The 15,547-nt window shown below is 34.9% G+C and overlaps 1 protein-coding gene across 1 annotated transcript in view; it reads left to right on the top strand.

Annotated features, from left to right (window-relative positions):
- Nucleotides 1–10,801: 10,801 nt before the first annotated feature.
- LOC107580886 (ADM2-like) overlaps nucleotides 10,802–15,547 on the top strand; it is an 11,502-nt gene continuing 6,756 nt past the window's right edge. The window contains exons 1-2 of the mRNA XM_016266508.1: nucleotides 10,802–10,888; nucleotides 11,190–11,410. Coding sequence (XP_016121994.1) covers nucleotides 11,331–11,410 — 80 coding nt within the window. The 5' untranslated portion in view covers nucleotides 10,802–10,888; nucleotides 11,190–11,330. The remainder of the gene's footprint in view (nucleotides 10,889–11,189; nucleotides 11,411–15,547) is intronic.

Genomic DNA, 15,547 nt, shown 5'->3' with positions numbered 1-15,547 from the left:
TATATATATATATATACACCTTGCTACGTGTACTGTGTTAGGCTAACCGAGACTTGTCATTTGCACTTATGTATTGTTGCTCTTTTGTTAGTTTTGACTGCTTTTATTGTCCTCATTTGTAAGTCGCATTGGATAAAAGCGTCTGCTAAATGACTAAATGTAAATGTAAGCAGAAAAAAAAAACTTTATTATTTATTTTTTGTTCTTTAATTTCCGCATAAAATCATATGTAATGATTTATGGACTTCACTCAAGAGCCGTCATGTGAACTGCTTACAGAAGTCTTTATCTAAATCGATTACTGCCAAAAGAAATCCTGCACAGTTTTCTTCTTAAGGAGCCGTATAGAGACCCTTCAGTCCTATACCTTTCATCCCAAGCCCCCTAAACATGTGCGATTAGCTCAGCTGTCATTGCTTATGTAACAAAATTGCACTGATTCCATGAGCACGTGGATTTTGCTATAAAGAGTCAATGTTTGGACAGTTGTTGCATAAATGTTACAGTTACGAGTCTCATCACAGAGGAAAAAGCTGAAAAGGCCTACCGGATAACCCCCCCATCCCACAATCTGAGGCCTGTGTCCTTGCCTGTCAGCATCGACACGCCTCCAAAAGAATTCCAGCACTTCCTGTGTAAAGTCCTTTAACCCAGAGTACTTATCTCACCAGAATTAAAAACAATCACAGCCATGTTATACTGTCAGCCTGTCATCGACTCTCAATTTAGCTGAACGTTCAAGGGAATAGCAAAAGCTGTCCAATTGACTGTAATATTCTGTAAATGAATACCTAAGGCAAGCATCCCAGATAGTTGGCGGTAATTATTTATTTATTTGAAATAAAAATGTTTATTTAAAAATGTTATTTTTATATTTATATATGTTTTATTTTTTAAATACGGTAATTTTTCTAGTGGTTTTCTAGTGGTTGTTGAGGCCAGAGAGAGTCGTCACAAGTCAAAAGAGTCGTGTAATTTCATTTGATCAAGTGACACTTCAGCCCTCCATTTTGTGACAGCCCAACATTTTAATCAAAAAGAGCAAATTCAAAAAGAAAAAGTAGAAAGACTGAGAAAGGAAGAAAGATAGAGGAGTGGAGTCTCTAAGTGGACACAGAGATCACGTTTCCCACAATGCCTTGAGAAAAGCAACATTAACAGTCATGAAGTCTTGGGCACCTCCATATCCAGTTCCCAAAAAGAGCCGATCGCACCATCGAGCCAAAAGGGCAACCACTGCACCTGTGTGTCTGCAAGAAAGGTGCATTATGGGATATTTGAAGTTATTATTTATCAAACCTGAATAGCTTGAAATCATATTTAACTCAATATTGCAGAAGATTTCTATGTGAATACAAAAAGGTGTCTTTTCTCATTACAGAAGCTGAGTAATATGAAACTGAAAAGTGACAAGTGAGAAGATGACAGGAAGTGTCGTGGGCTGTGCTTTGGTCGGAGCCATGTGACAGGAAGGGCAAATATGTAGACACAAGGTAATGCTCTGTCTGTGTGTGTAAAGGTGTCTGGGCCAGGGCCGCCAGAATTTCACAACAAAACTGGTGGGGTTCTCCTGGTAAAATTCACATTGCAGGGGCTAAATATCATGTTATCGGGGTCGCAACAACCCACAGCAACAGTGTTAAAGTAGCCAAGTTCGGATCTGGTAATACTGGTCTGGGCCTCCATTGCATGACATATTGCATGGGAGAAGTAGAGCTGTTCGGCCAGATTTGCATGTCATGTGACATCCTGTCAACAAACCAATAGACAGGAAGAGATCTCTTAGCTCAGTGCAAATCATAGGTCATCTCATTACATCCTAATTCCTTATATCGCAGTATCTGAGCTGTGAGAAATCCCTACTAATATTGACAAAAAGTAGTGCTGTCAAATGATTAATCGCGATTAATCGCATCCAAAATAAAAGTTTCTGTTTACATAATATATGTGTGTGTACTGTGTATATTTATTATGTATATATAAACACACACACATACAGCATATATTTTGAAAATATTTACATGTATTTATATTCATATAAATTATATAATCTATAAATATATAAATGTAACATATTTTTCTTAAAAATATACATGCATGTGTGCGTATTTATATATACATAATAAATATACACAGTACACATACTTATATTATGTAAACAAAAACTTTTATTTTGGATGCGATTAATCGCGATTAATCATTTGACAGCACTAATAAAAAGTGTTTAGGAGGCTAAATTTAAATGCGAGAAAAAGGAAAACTATTATTATAATATTTATTATCTAAAAGGTTTTTCAATATTAGTGTGTTTTTCAGTGCTTAGTGTTTCAAAGCATATCATTCTAATGATGTTTTAAAAGATACATATATTTATTAATATGAATATACATAAAAATATATATATATGCAACAATTCCCAAGAGGGTGATTTTTTTTCTTCCGTTAATTACCAGCTGACTGCAATGTAAAAATAAATGGACATTAAAAATTAATTTGAGTTGACATTATTTTATTATAAGAGAAGAGAGTATTTCAGAGAGATGTATAAATATACATGGATTTATAATTAATCAATAATATAATGAATAAATTAATATAACAATAATAATAATATTTGTTATTTTAATGATATTTATAATATTTATTTAGTTGCTAGTTTTTTTATTCTCACACAGATTTTAAATGTTGTGTGTATAGTAAATTCAACTTTTTGAGTTTCTTACATTTGTGTTTTGACATCAAACATAAAACATGAAACATGTTGTTTACAGGAAACATCCTGAACAATCCATGTGAGACTGAAAGGAAGTGACATTTGACCAAATTTGCATCAAGAAATAGGCAATGTCTAAATAATTTGCATAAAACTATAAACTATTATTATTATGTGTATTCTTCAATTGCTTTTTATCCATTTTCATAAATTGACAGCCCTAATAATATCTTGTTGAATGCTTATTTTATACTTTAAGTATAAAATAAAATGTATACTTATTTAATTTTATGTTGATATTGACATTTTTATGACTGTTACTGCCCCGTATTGAATATTTTAGCATTATTTTACCCAAAACAATCATTCTCATAATAAAGCCTACTTTGATAAAATGTGGATTATGCTACTAATGAACTAAATTACAATTGAAAGTCTAATAAAAATAATGAAGAATATAACCAGTATCAGCCAGATCAATCCTGTCCAATGGCAAAATGGGAATATAACAATGAGTCATGTGAGGATGATGGAATGAAAAGATGAAACATCCGCGGCGGTCGGTGTCTGTGTTGATGAACCAGCATTCATTCATCTTTTATAACTGCCAGCTATTTGATCCACTAGCACACAGTCTCATGTCTTTGTCTTCATTCACAGAAGGTATTTTTGGAAATATACATCCATTGTTCCCCTGAAGTCACACCCAATACAACCGCTCAAACAGACTGCCATTCCCACACACAGATCCATAGTTAAGTGTAAATATAGGAGTACAGACATACAGGCGCACTGGCTCATGGGTAATAGTAACAGAACAGAAACAGAAGCGCCGTAAAATAAACATGACCGCAACTGTCCATCACAGCGGTGCAAATAAACTTGACTGTGAGCCATAGCAAACCAGTTGTGTTCTCAAACTTGACGATGGGCCATCGTAAACATGCAAGGGAAACAAGCTCAGTGGGAACAAGCATGTTTTCAAATTGATTTAACACAGGGATTTACCATTTCATCCTGCTGGGGAGGAAGGGTGGGAAAGACATCACTGATATTCCAGCACAAGGACCATCATTGGAGAGGTTTGTTTTTGTGTTTGAAATGTTTAAGACATACTGTTTATGTGCACTTTAAACGTGATAAGAATTTTTCCCTGGGAGATCAAATCCACTATAACTTTCTCTTTTGAACCCCAAAAATCTTTCATTAAATTGATGTTTATTCAGTGTAGTTATAATAATGTTCACTAGGGGGCAGCAAACAAGAGAAAACAGGTTACTAATATAGTGCTATCTATCTATCTATCTATCTATCTATCTGTCTGTCTGTCTGTCTGTCTGTCCGTTTGTCTGTCTATCTAGGTCATTATTAGACCTAGCGTACTTAACAAAAGTAAATAACATAATTTCTACACCTATTTACAGTATATTGTAGTGTGTTGATTTTGTCTTTGGGAGGCCCAAGCTCATGTGTGACTTTAATGAGTGTTCTATTCTTCTTTTGTACACATATGACATTTTTTGGGCATTGCATCATGCCATTCTCTATTATTCCTAATTAAATTGGTTTATCCTCTAATAATCATGTGGCCTTCTATACTCATATTTATTCAAATCGTGTATTTATATGGTAAGCTTTTTTTAGTTTTGATCTAATTTCAATTGAAAACATTTACATGATCATGTTTTCAGAAAATCACCATAGCTTAACTGAGGGCTTGTGTTTCGGTTTGTACCGGATTCACTGGCTGTGGCGTGTAGTAACTCATGTAAACTAATTGGCACATACAGTTAATGAGAGATCAGAGGAGGAAACCAATTGCTCTCATCTGAGATTTGGCTCCAGTTCACAGTTCTGTTGTCACATGATTTTTCATGATTATGTAAATGGAATCACTTGCCAACCAGGTTAATTCCAAGACACATACATCTTGCCGGTCTCTAAGAATTACTTCATTAATCAGTCACCTTGGTTCATTGCGCTGTATATTCACTTTACTGGCTATGTTTTCCAATAACATAAAAAATCAGTTAGTAGCATTAAACATTTACTTGTTTAAATCTCTGAAAAACAATCTCTTAACAAATGTCCAACACTGACCTGAATAAGTGACATATGGCCAACTGTGGAGCCGTGAGACATTTCTAAGGAGAAAAGAAAGAGATTGTGAATGGTGAAAACTATCCGATCTTAGATTTTACATCAGCATATCTAGGAAATCCCATTAAATCTTTTGTGTATTTGTTATTGATGGCACTGTTGTTGCTTAAACATGGGCTAAAAAATCATTTAGAGGCTAAAACTGAACTTACAAGAGCTCGTGACAGTTCTTTGATTTTTCAAGGAAAACGGGAGAATACCACAAATAGCTGTTCAAAGTTCAAAGATTGTTTGTCACAAGCTCAACTGGCATTACAATTGCACCGTGACCGGTCATGAGATCCCAAAAAAGGTAAATAAATATTAAATAATATAGTTCATGACATGGCGATTTAACAGTTTCATTATTCATAATTAAATATTCTTGGGTTTTCAGTGAAAAGAATGCAAATGGAATAAGAAGATAACTAACACTACAGCCCATTCAAACTCCACACAAGTGCATGCTTCTTTAGTACAGACTTATTGTATAGCCTAATATAAAATGACTTTGTAGATACTTTTGCACAACAAAAGTGCAAAAGAAGTGCTGGTTTTCTGTGACAACTGGAAGAGAATGTCTATGCAATCAATTATCACTAAAATGCACATTGATTAGAGAAGTGCAAGGGTGCGTCCTGCCCTCCTGAATTTCTGGGGAAGTCAACCAGTCTTAGCATCCTTATCCCCTCTGCACACTCACACCAATGTTAGAGATAAACAAGAGAAGGTGTTTCATGAGAATGTTGGTGTGTTGGTAAAATGAGTTGAAAAATGCTTGTAAATGATGTTATTGATACTATTTAAAGGGTTGCCTTTGGTTTTTGATCAGTGTGTAAATTCAATGTGTGCCGGTTCTGTGATTAGTAGTAAATCTCCATCACGTGCTTTCAGATGGAGAGGCATTTAATACACAGAGCCATAGATCACTGCAATATCACGTTCATAATCGCAGATGATTATGAACGCGATATTAAGTAGCTTGTCAGTGTGTTTTTATTTATGCCATTAATGTTTTTGTTAATACAGCGTATAGCACTAGTCAAATAAATGAATGTAACATGGCAAAGATTAATGCACTTTTGGAAGTTGAGGGAAATGTCATTTTGGAATTTCTGTGGTTTCATGTGATATTGTTGTTCATGTATGTTCATGATGAGCTTTTCTTTTATTGTTGTAATTAATTTATAGCATTAACAAGATGACCCGTTGAATTTTTTTGGGAGCCATGACTGATTGAATATTTTTTAGTCCAGTGCCTGCATATAAGATTAGTATTGACCACGTTCAGAGGCTGTCATATGTGGATCAACTTACTATGTTGTGTATTTTCAACCGTTTCAATATGAAAATAACTTTTATATTGATTCAATGGATTTATTGCATTTTGAAAAAAAAAATGAAAAAAAACGTGTAATGGATTTATTGCATTTTGGGGGAAAAAATAATACAATTTTATAATAAATCTTTGAAAATCAAAATCTGGATTTTAATTTTTTTATGTTATTATAACCTAAAGATGCTATGTGAAAGTTTGAAACAGAAAATTGTGGTTTTCATCTTGCCACTATATTATATATTTATAGCGTTTTGGAACCATACTCTTCATTTAAACTATCATTTAATAAGCTACATTTTACAAGCAGCCCTAAAAATTCAATATCAAGCAAATCATCAAATGTGTGCATAAAAAGAAAGAAGAACTGTATTTGACATCGTCGATTTTGCCCATATATCGCATTGACTCAGAGAAGCAGCATGACCCAGGGTGAATAAGACACACCTATGAAAAATTGCAATGTAGTCCCGCCCAGTCCGTATTTAAACTCGTCAATGTCAGCTGAACCTCAGACTTCACAAGAGCTTGATCTTGGCGAGCGCGTGCGCACCCGTGGGAAAATTCTCGAGACAGTTTAGCGCGTGGCACTAAATCTTCACCTGAGATAAAGGTCAGTAACGTTTATATATATGATACACTTATATAAAATATACTCAGAACGTGCTTTAAAATTGAAGGAGTGTGCTGTAATTAGTTGGCAACTAATTAGAGCATGTCTTTAACCCTCTAGTTTTGTATGTAGGCTAATATTAAATAATGTAACTATTAAATGCAGTTAAATGTTGGCATTACCACAAATATTTGATGCACAGCAAATGCTAGCAGTATAGCCATAATGTGTTATAAATTTGCTCGTGGAAAAAATATATATATTAGGCATCAATTAATATTTTCCTCTCCCTTCATTTCAGGAACAGTTGAAACGCCTCAGTACCTTGAAGTTGGACTTTTGTTCTAACTTGAAAGTTTCAGTTGCTGGAAATTCAATATTGTTCAGGTGCATTGGAAGCCCCCTCCTGACCAAGGGGGCGTGAGAACATTATTCGCCCACGATGAGAGCGCTTTGCCCGGTTTTTGTATATTGCATCAGCCTGCTCTCCTCACAACTGCTGGCTCTACCGGTGAGAAACGGTCATGGATTTATTGCATTTTGGGGGGAAAAATAATACAATTTTATAATAAATCTTTGAAAATCAAAATCTTTGAAAATCAAAATCTCTTTATAACCTAAAGATGCTATGTGAAAGTTTGAAACAGAAAATTGTGGTTTTCATCTTGCCACTTTCTTGGTAAAGAAAACACATCTGAACTCAAATTAATCCAAATGGATTTATAGCATTTTGGAACCATACTCTTCATTTAAACTATCATTTAATAAGCTACATTTTACAAGCAGCCCTAAAAATTCAATATCAAGCAAATCATCAAATGTGTGCATAAAAAGAAAGAAGAACTGTATTTGACATCATCGATTTTGCCCATATATCGCATTGACTCAGAGAAGCAGCATGACCCAGGGTGAATAAGACACACCTATGAAAAATTGCAATGTAGTCCCGCCCAGTCCGTATTTAAACTCGTCAATGTCAGCTGAACCTCAGACTTCACAAGAGCTTGATCTTGGCGAGCGCGTGCGCACCCGTGGGAAAATTCTCGAGACAGTTTAGCGCGTGGCACTAAATCTTCACCTGAGATAAAGGTCAGTAACGTTTATATATATGATACACTTATATAAAATATACTCAGAACGTGCTTTAAAATTGAAGGAGTGTGCTGTAATTAGTTGGCAACTAATTAGAGCATGTCTTTAACCCTCTAGTTTTGTATGTAGGCTAATATTAAATAATGTAACTATTAAATGCAGTTAAATGTTGGCATTACCACAAATATTTGATGCACAGCAAATGCTAGCAGTATAGCCATAATGTGTTATAAATTTGCTCGTGGAAAAAATATATATATTAGGCATCAATTAATATTTTCCTCTCCCTTCATTTCAGGAACAGTTGAAACGCCTCAGTACCTTGAAGTTGGACTTTTGTTCTAACTTGAAAGTTTCAGTTGCTGGAAATTCAATATTGTTCAGGTGCATTGGAAGCCCCCTCCTGACCAAGGGGGCGTGAGAACATTATTCGCCCACGATGAGAGCGCTTTGCCCGGTTTTTGTATATTGCATCAGCCTGCTCTCCTCACAACTGCTGGCTCTACCGGTGAGAAACAGGTAAGAATCCGCTTTTAAAATACCTACAATTTGTTGGTCAGTCTATTTAACTTTTGATTTGAATGTGAATAGTTTAATATAGTAGCGTAGGTAGGTAGGTATGTGTAGACTTTTGTTGTGAAGTAGTATAAAGCAGCTCTGAAGGATGAATGAACGGCTGCGCTGTACTATTAAAAGAGCCGTTCTTTATGAGTCGAATCTCTTTAATGATTCCGCTGAACCAGTTTACAAACCCGTTCTGAACAATTGAATCACGAATCAAGTTCTCGAATCATCAAATCACTGAACCATCAGAAAATATTACTTTCCTGAAAAGTTATGTTACTTTTCAGAAATGTTACAAAGACACCGTACTGGACAAACTGAGTTTGTATAACAATGTATATAAGTGGCATACTATTAAAATGGGCAAACGCTTTTTTTTTTCAAGCAGATTCTTTATTATAAATGTAAATTATGTATTTATGTTTTGATGAACTGAACAAGAGCACATGAAATTAAAAATAAAGACTCTTATTAATAAAACACTTTAATAAACAGCAACAAAGTCTAAACCGGCTTTATTGAATTTGTTGAACGCCGTGCCGATGAATCTTTAAAACGGATCATTCAAAAGAACCGATTCGCTGAAAAGAGTCAAACGTGCAAAATGAATCTTCGCTCCTTCAAAAAGTTAAACACACCTGTTGAAAGACAAACATAACTTAAGTTTTCAAAAACATTTCAAAGTAGGCTGGCACCGGGGATGTATTTTATACAAAAAGGAGATTATTAGACAAAGAGAGGATGTTGTGTCGCTAGAGATAGTGGTTGAAGTGAACAAGGTCAGTTAGGATGGTAGACGTGACTGTATAAACGCACGCATCCCGCTATTCACAGTAGGCTGCCGGTGTAGCCTAGTGCCGAAATTTGCACCCTGCCAGATTATGCATCCCCTAGTATTGGTAGGTTTAGGAGTAGGTGTGGGGGAGGGGTTGGGATTAGGCAATCAAGTAGCGATTTTAATGAGGGGGTGCAGAATTATTATTTATTTATTTTTTTAGAAAAGCAAGCTTTTTCAGTGACATTTTATGATATTTTTTATAATTTTTAAACATACGGTCTATTATAAAAATGCTTAACAAATAAGTCGTTATACATTCACACACTACGTTTGCATTATGGCTATTTGTATCTAATTGAATGCTTGTGTAAAGAATCACATGACCAGAGCTGTTTCATGTTAAACCTCCATCAATAGAAATATGAAAAACATGTACATAAATATAATATTGTAATATACCATTAATATATTATTAAATTATGATCACAATATATATTCCAGCAGTTAAATTTGTGATCAGTGGGGAAGTCCAATGCCTTATTTTGAATAAGGAACTGATTGAGGCACATTATATATATATATATATAAAAAAGATTTCAAAGTATTATTACATTAAATGAAAGTGAAGGATTTATTATTGGATTTCCCCTACAATTTCCTAATAAGAAGAAAAGCTTCAAAGTTTCTATTGGGTCTTATTGAGGAACTTTTTTTTCCTGTGGTAGTTTCCCACCGATAACAACTGTGACCAGAAATAGGCACATTATATATATATATATATAAAAAAGATTTCAAAGTATTATTACATTAAATGAAAGTGAAGGATTTTATTATTGGATTTCCCCTACAATTTCCTAATAAGAAGAAAAGCTTCAAAGTTTCTATTGGGTCTTATTGAGGAACATTTTTTTTCCTGTGGTAGTTTCCCACCGAAAAAAACACACTTTCAGAAACTTTTCTGAGCCTTTATTGGAAAAGCCATTGAGTTTGTTTCCAATGAGTTGGGGGAAAAATAATGGGTTCAGAATCTGAACTTCAGATAATAACTAACTTTTACTATATACAGTGTTCACTTTTACATTAGGTAAGCAGCGAACATCATTGCATCATTCAATTTTTGGCTCATAACCTACAAAACAAGTCATTAGTCGCTTCCCAAAAGACATTGGTGCTCGTCGTGTGATTAAGAGAATACTTTATTGTGACCGCTAATGCCTTCTGAAGTGACACAAATAAGTTTGAAACAGAAAATTGTGGTTTTCATCTTGCCACTATATTATATATTTATAGCGTTTTGGAACCATACTCTTCATTTAAACTATCATTTAATAAGCTACATTTTACAAGCAGCCCTAAAAATTCAATATCAAGCAAATCATCAAATGTGTGCATAAAAAGAAAGAAGAACTGTATTTGACATCATCGATTTTGCCCATATATCGCATTGACTCAGAGAAGCAGCATGACCCAGGGTGAATAAGACACACCTATGAAAAATTGCAATGTAGTCCCGCCCAGTCCGTATTTAAACTCGTCAATGTCAGCTGAACCTCAGACTTCACAAGAGCTTGATCTTGGCGAGCGCGTGCGCACCCGTGGGAAAATTCTCGAGACAGTTTAGCGCGTGGCACTAAATCTTCACCTGAGATAAAGGTCAGTAACGTTTATATATATGATACACTTATATAAAATATACTCAGAACGTGCTTTAAAATTGAAGGAGTGTGCTGTAATTAGTTGGCAACTAATTAGAGCATGTCTTTAACCCTCTAGTTTTGTATGTAGGCTAATATTAAATAATGTAACTATTAAATGCAGTTAAATGTTGGCATTACCACAAATATTTGATGCACAGCAAATGCTAGCAGTATAGCCATAATGTGTTATAAATTTGCTCGTGGAAAAAATATATATATTAGGCATCAATTAATATTTTCCTCTCCCTTCATTTCAGGAACAGTTGAAACGCCTCAGTACCTTGAAGTTGGACTTTTGTTCTAACTTGAAAGTTTCAGTTGCTGGAAATTCAATATTGTTCAGGTGCATTGGAAGCCCCCTCCTGACCAAGGGGGCGTGAGAACATTATTCGCCCACGATGAGAGCGCTTTGCCCGGTTTTTGTATATTGCATCAGCCTGCTCTCCTCACAACTGCTGGCTCTACCGGTGAGAAACAGGTAAGAATCCGCTTTTAAAATACCTACAATTTGTTGGTCAGTCTATTTAACTTTTGATTTGAATGTGAATAGTTTAATATAGTAGCGTAGGTAGGTAGGTATGTGTAGACTTTTGTTGTGAAGTAGTATAAAGCAGCTCTGAAGGATGAATGAACGGCTGCGCTGTACTATTAAAAGAGCCGTTCTTTATGAGTCGAATCTCTTTAATGATTCCGCTGAACCAGTTTACAAACCCGTTCTGAACAATTGAATCACGAATCAAGTTCTCGAATCATCAAATCACTGAACCATCAGAAAATATTACTTTCCTGAAAAGTTATGTTACTTTTCAGAAATGTTACAAAGACACCGTACTGGACAAACTGAGTTTGTATAACAATGTATATAAGTGGCATACTATTAAAATGGGCAAACGCTTTTTTTTTTCAAGCAGATTCTTTATTATAAATGTAAATTATGTATTTATGTTTTGATGAACTGAACAAGAGCACATGAAATTAAAAATAAAGACTCTTATTAATAAAACACTTTAATAAACAGCAACAAAGTCTAAACCGGCTTTATTGAATTTGTTGAACGCCGTGCCGATGAATCTTTAAAACGGATCATTCAAAAGAACCGATTCGCTGAAAAGAGTCAAACGTGCAAAATGAATCTTCGCTCCTTCAAAAAGTTAAACACACCTGTTGAAAGACAAACATAACTTAAGTTTTCAAAAACATTTCAAAGTAGGCTGGCACCGGGGATGTATTTTATACAAAAAGGAGATTATTAGACAAAGAGAGGATGTTGTGTCGCTAGAGATAGTGGTTGAAGTGAACAAGGTCAGTTAGGATGGTAGACGTGACTGTATAAACGCACGCATCCCGCTATTCACAGTAGGCTGCCGGTGTAGCCTAGTGCCGAAATTTGCACCCTGCCAGATTATGCATCCCCTAGTATTGGTAGGTTTAGGAGTAGGTGTGGGGGAGGGGTTGGGATTAGGCAATCAAGTAGCGATTTTAATGAGGGGGTGCAGAATTATTATTTATTTATTTTTTTAGAAAAGCAAGCTTTTTCAGTGACATTTTATTATATTTTTTATAATTTTTAAACATACGGTCTATTATAAAAATGCTTAACAAATAAGTCGTTATACATTCACACACTACCTTTGCATTATGGCTATTTGTATCTAATTGAATGCTTGTGTAAAGAATCACATGACCAGAGCTGTTTCATGTTAAACCTCCATCAATAGAAATATGAAAAACATGTACATAAATATAATATTGTAATATACCATTAATATATTATTAAATTATGATCACAATATATATTCCAGCAGTTAAATTTGTGATCAGTGGGGAAGTCCAATGCCTTATTTTGAATAAGGAACTGATTGAGGCACATTATATATATATATATATAAAAAAGATTTCAAAGTATTATTACATTAAATGAAAGTGAAGGATTTTATTATTGGATTTCCCCTACAATTTCCTAATAAGAAGAAAAGCTTCAAAGTTTCTATTGGGTCTTATTGAGGAACATTTTTTTTCCTGTGGTAGTTTCCCACCGAAAAAAACACACTTTCAGAAACTTTTCTGAGCCTTTATTGGAAAAGCCATTGAGTTTGTTTCCAATGAGTTGGGGGAAAAATAATGGGTTCAGAATCTGAACTTCAGATAATAACTAACTTTTACTATATACAGTGTTCACTTTTACATTAGGTAAGCAGCGAACATCATTGCATCATTCAATTTTTGGCTCATAACCTACAAAACAAGTCATTAGTCGCTTCCCAAAAGACATTGGTGCTCGTCGTGTGATTAAGAGAATACTTTATTGTGACCGCTAATGCCTTCTGAAGTGACACAAATTAATGTACAGTGTATTTTTTTGTTTTAGTGATAAGCGCTTGCGTCACTTCTGAGTCAGCCTGATTCACAAATATAATTCTGACAAATCTGACAAAATAATACATTTACAGTTGGATTTGATTGGCAGCAACTCTCTGAAATAGGATCTTGTAGTTTTTCTTGAAAACTACAATTTTAACGTATTAAAGCAATGTCATTCTTTGTCTTCATTCAAGTCATTATTGCTGGCTGATGACTGCACTCAAAAGAATGAATTGCTCCGTATGAGTGTCTGTGTGCCCTCTTCTGGCTGACACCTGCTGTGCTCTTCATCTGGTTTCTTTTCCCAATGTTGACCTGAGGAACAGATAAACAAAAACTGATAATTCAAGCTTTGAAAAGTTGCACTATTCCAGTCTGAATGGCAAAGTTGAATGGATTTTTTTTTCTCACGAACTTATTCTTGCTTTCATAGCAGCTCATTAATATCTTCTGGCACTTTCCCCACCCAATAATGCCTCACGTGTCAAACCAAAATATCAAGGACAGATTTAGAGTATAATTGTGGCACATGCAAGCCGCATGCTTTTCTGCTGGGCTTTGTGATATTTGGTGAGGACATTAGATTATAGAGTCACAGATGTCTGATTAGTTGATTTACAGTTACATAGTGACAATAAACAACTGATAAATACTATTGTGTCAGGCAGTTTCTGATTACTGTAATAATGTCAGGTGGCTTTAAAGAGACAGTTCACCAAAAATGAAACTTCTGTTGTCATTTACTTACCCTCGTGTCATTCCAAACCCGTACGAGATGCTTAGTAGAATGTTCATGCTGCTTTTCAAATCTCCAAAAAGCTTGATAAAAGCATCATAAAATAGTCCCGGTCTACTTTTTTGTCTTTGACCTTTCAATATCTCTCAGTAGTGTCCCAATTCTTCTTGGAGAACTTTGCGTTCTTTACATGGACTCACTTACTGTTTGATAAGCGTCCATGTACACAGAACGTACAGCAACCTTTGCTATATCAGCCAGGGAATTTTATTGTCTGACATGCTGTGACATGCTGTCCCTGAATCGAACATGGCGGTTAGCCAGGCCCATTCTGGTGGTTTAAACATGTTTTTTTAAGGAAACAGGTCTCTGAGGATAGCTACAAATAATACATAGCCTAAATCTCTCCCTTACATAATATCTTGAGGTTTAGTTTGTGAGAGAATATGCAGAGAGAGAAGCAACAGCCGGAAACTGGATGCTTATTTGCGGTACCGTCTGCGTTCCCAAACCGAAATGGTGGCCGTTTTGGTTCAGCGCTGTGGTAGAGAAGATCTATGAGGCTTTCTGTATGATAATTCACTTTAAGACTTGAGATTCTCTGTAATCATTCATAAAGAGGTTTTAAGAAAGCCGAGGTTACTGTCTATTATGTAGGGTATCAGATTTAATCAATGTTCTTTTACTGTCAGTTAAGTAAGATGCAGTTTAGTTGACAATTTGGAGAAAACATGTCTGAAAGTTCACTTTTTCTATGCTACGCTGGTTCCCACTCAAAGGGAATCTGGGCCGGTCATGTTTGGACTTGAGTCCTCCGTTTACAACATAAACATTAGCATTTTACACCACGCTGCTTGGTCCTTGTTGCTAGCGCTGAGAGGGAAAACTCATCCGTCAGGCAGAATTCCATTGTGGATTAGTAACGAAGAGCAGAATTCCTTTCTCCTCATCCTAAAGCGGCATGTTTCCACTCTGAACCGAAACCATAAAAACAAAGACAAGAACAGGGAGGATTCAAAATGTCCCTAGTTACCGCTATACGCTAACCATTGACAGGCTCAAATTACTTTCACTTTTTTGAATTTCACTATTACTATTCACAGTTTAACCGGTAAAGTTCTGGTTTTCCAAACAAAACCCAACAGTCAAGTATTTCATGTTTTATATGGATGCCTTGAGCATGTTTAAGGCAGTTTAGGGGACAAGGGTCATTTTCCTTGGTTTCATGAACTAATCTAACATTGGTCAATTTAATTACTGAAATAACTAGCTGTCTCAACAGACACCCTTTCACAATTTTATTTCTATCTATCTCCACCCTCACCACCTATTTACTGAATGTAGATTATCAGAGTGGTATATGTAGCATATTATTACAATGGGACTTCAAATTATAATTTTATAATTTTAAGGCATGATATATAAATGTATAAAAACATAAAATTGTACACAAACATATGCATATACAGTATATTTTATATATATATATATATATATATATATATATATATATATATA

The sequence above is a fragment of the Sinocyclocheilus grahami genome, unplaced genomic scaffold, assembly GCF_001515645.1.
Source record: "Sinocyclocheilus grahami isolate Dianchi unplaced genomic scaffold, SAMN03320097.WGS_v1.1 scaffold33.1, whole genome shotgun sequence".
Taxonomy (NCBI): Eukaryota; Metazoa; Chordata; class Actinopteri; order Cypriniformes; family Cyprinidae; genus Sinocyclocheilus; species Sinocyclocheilus grahami.
Note: the sequence above shows the minus strand (reverse complement) of the source record. Positions and strands in the feature narration are given on the sequence as shown.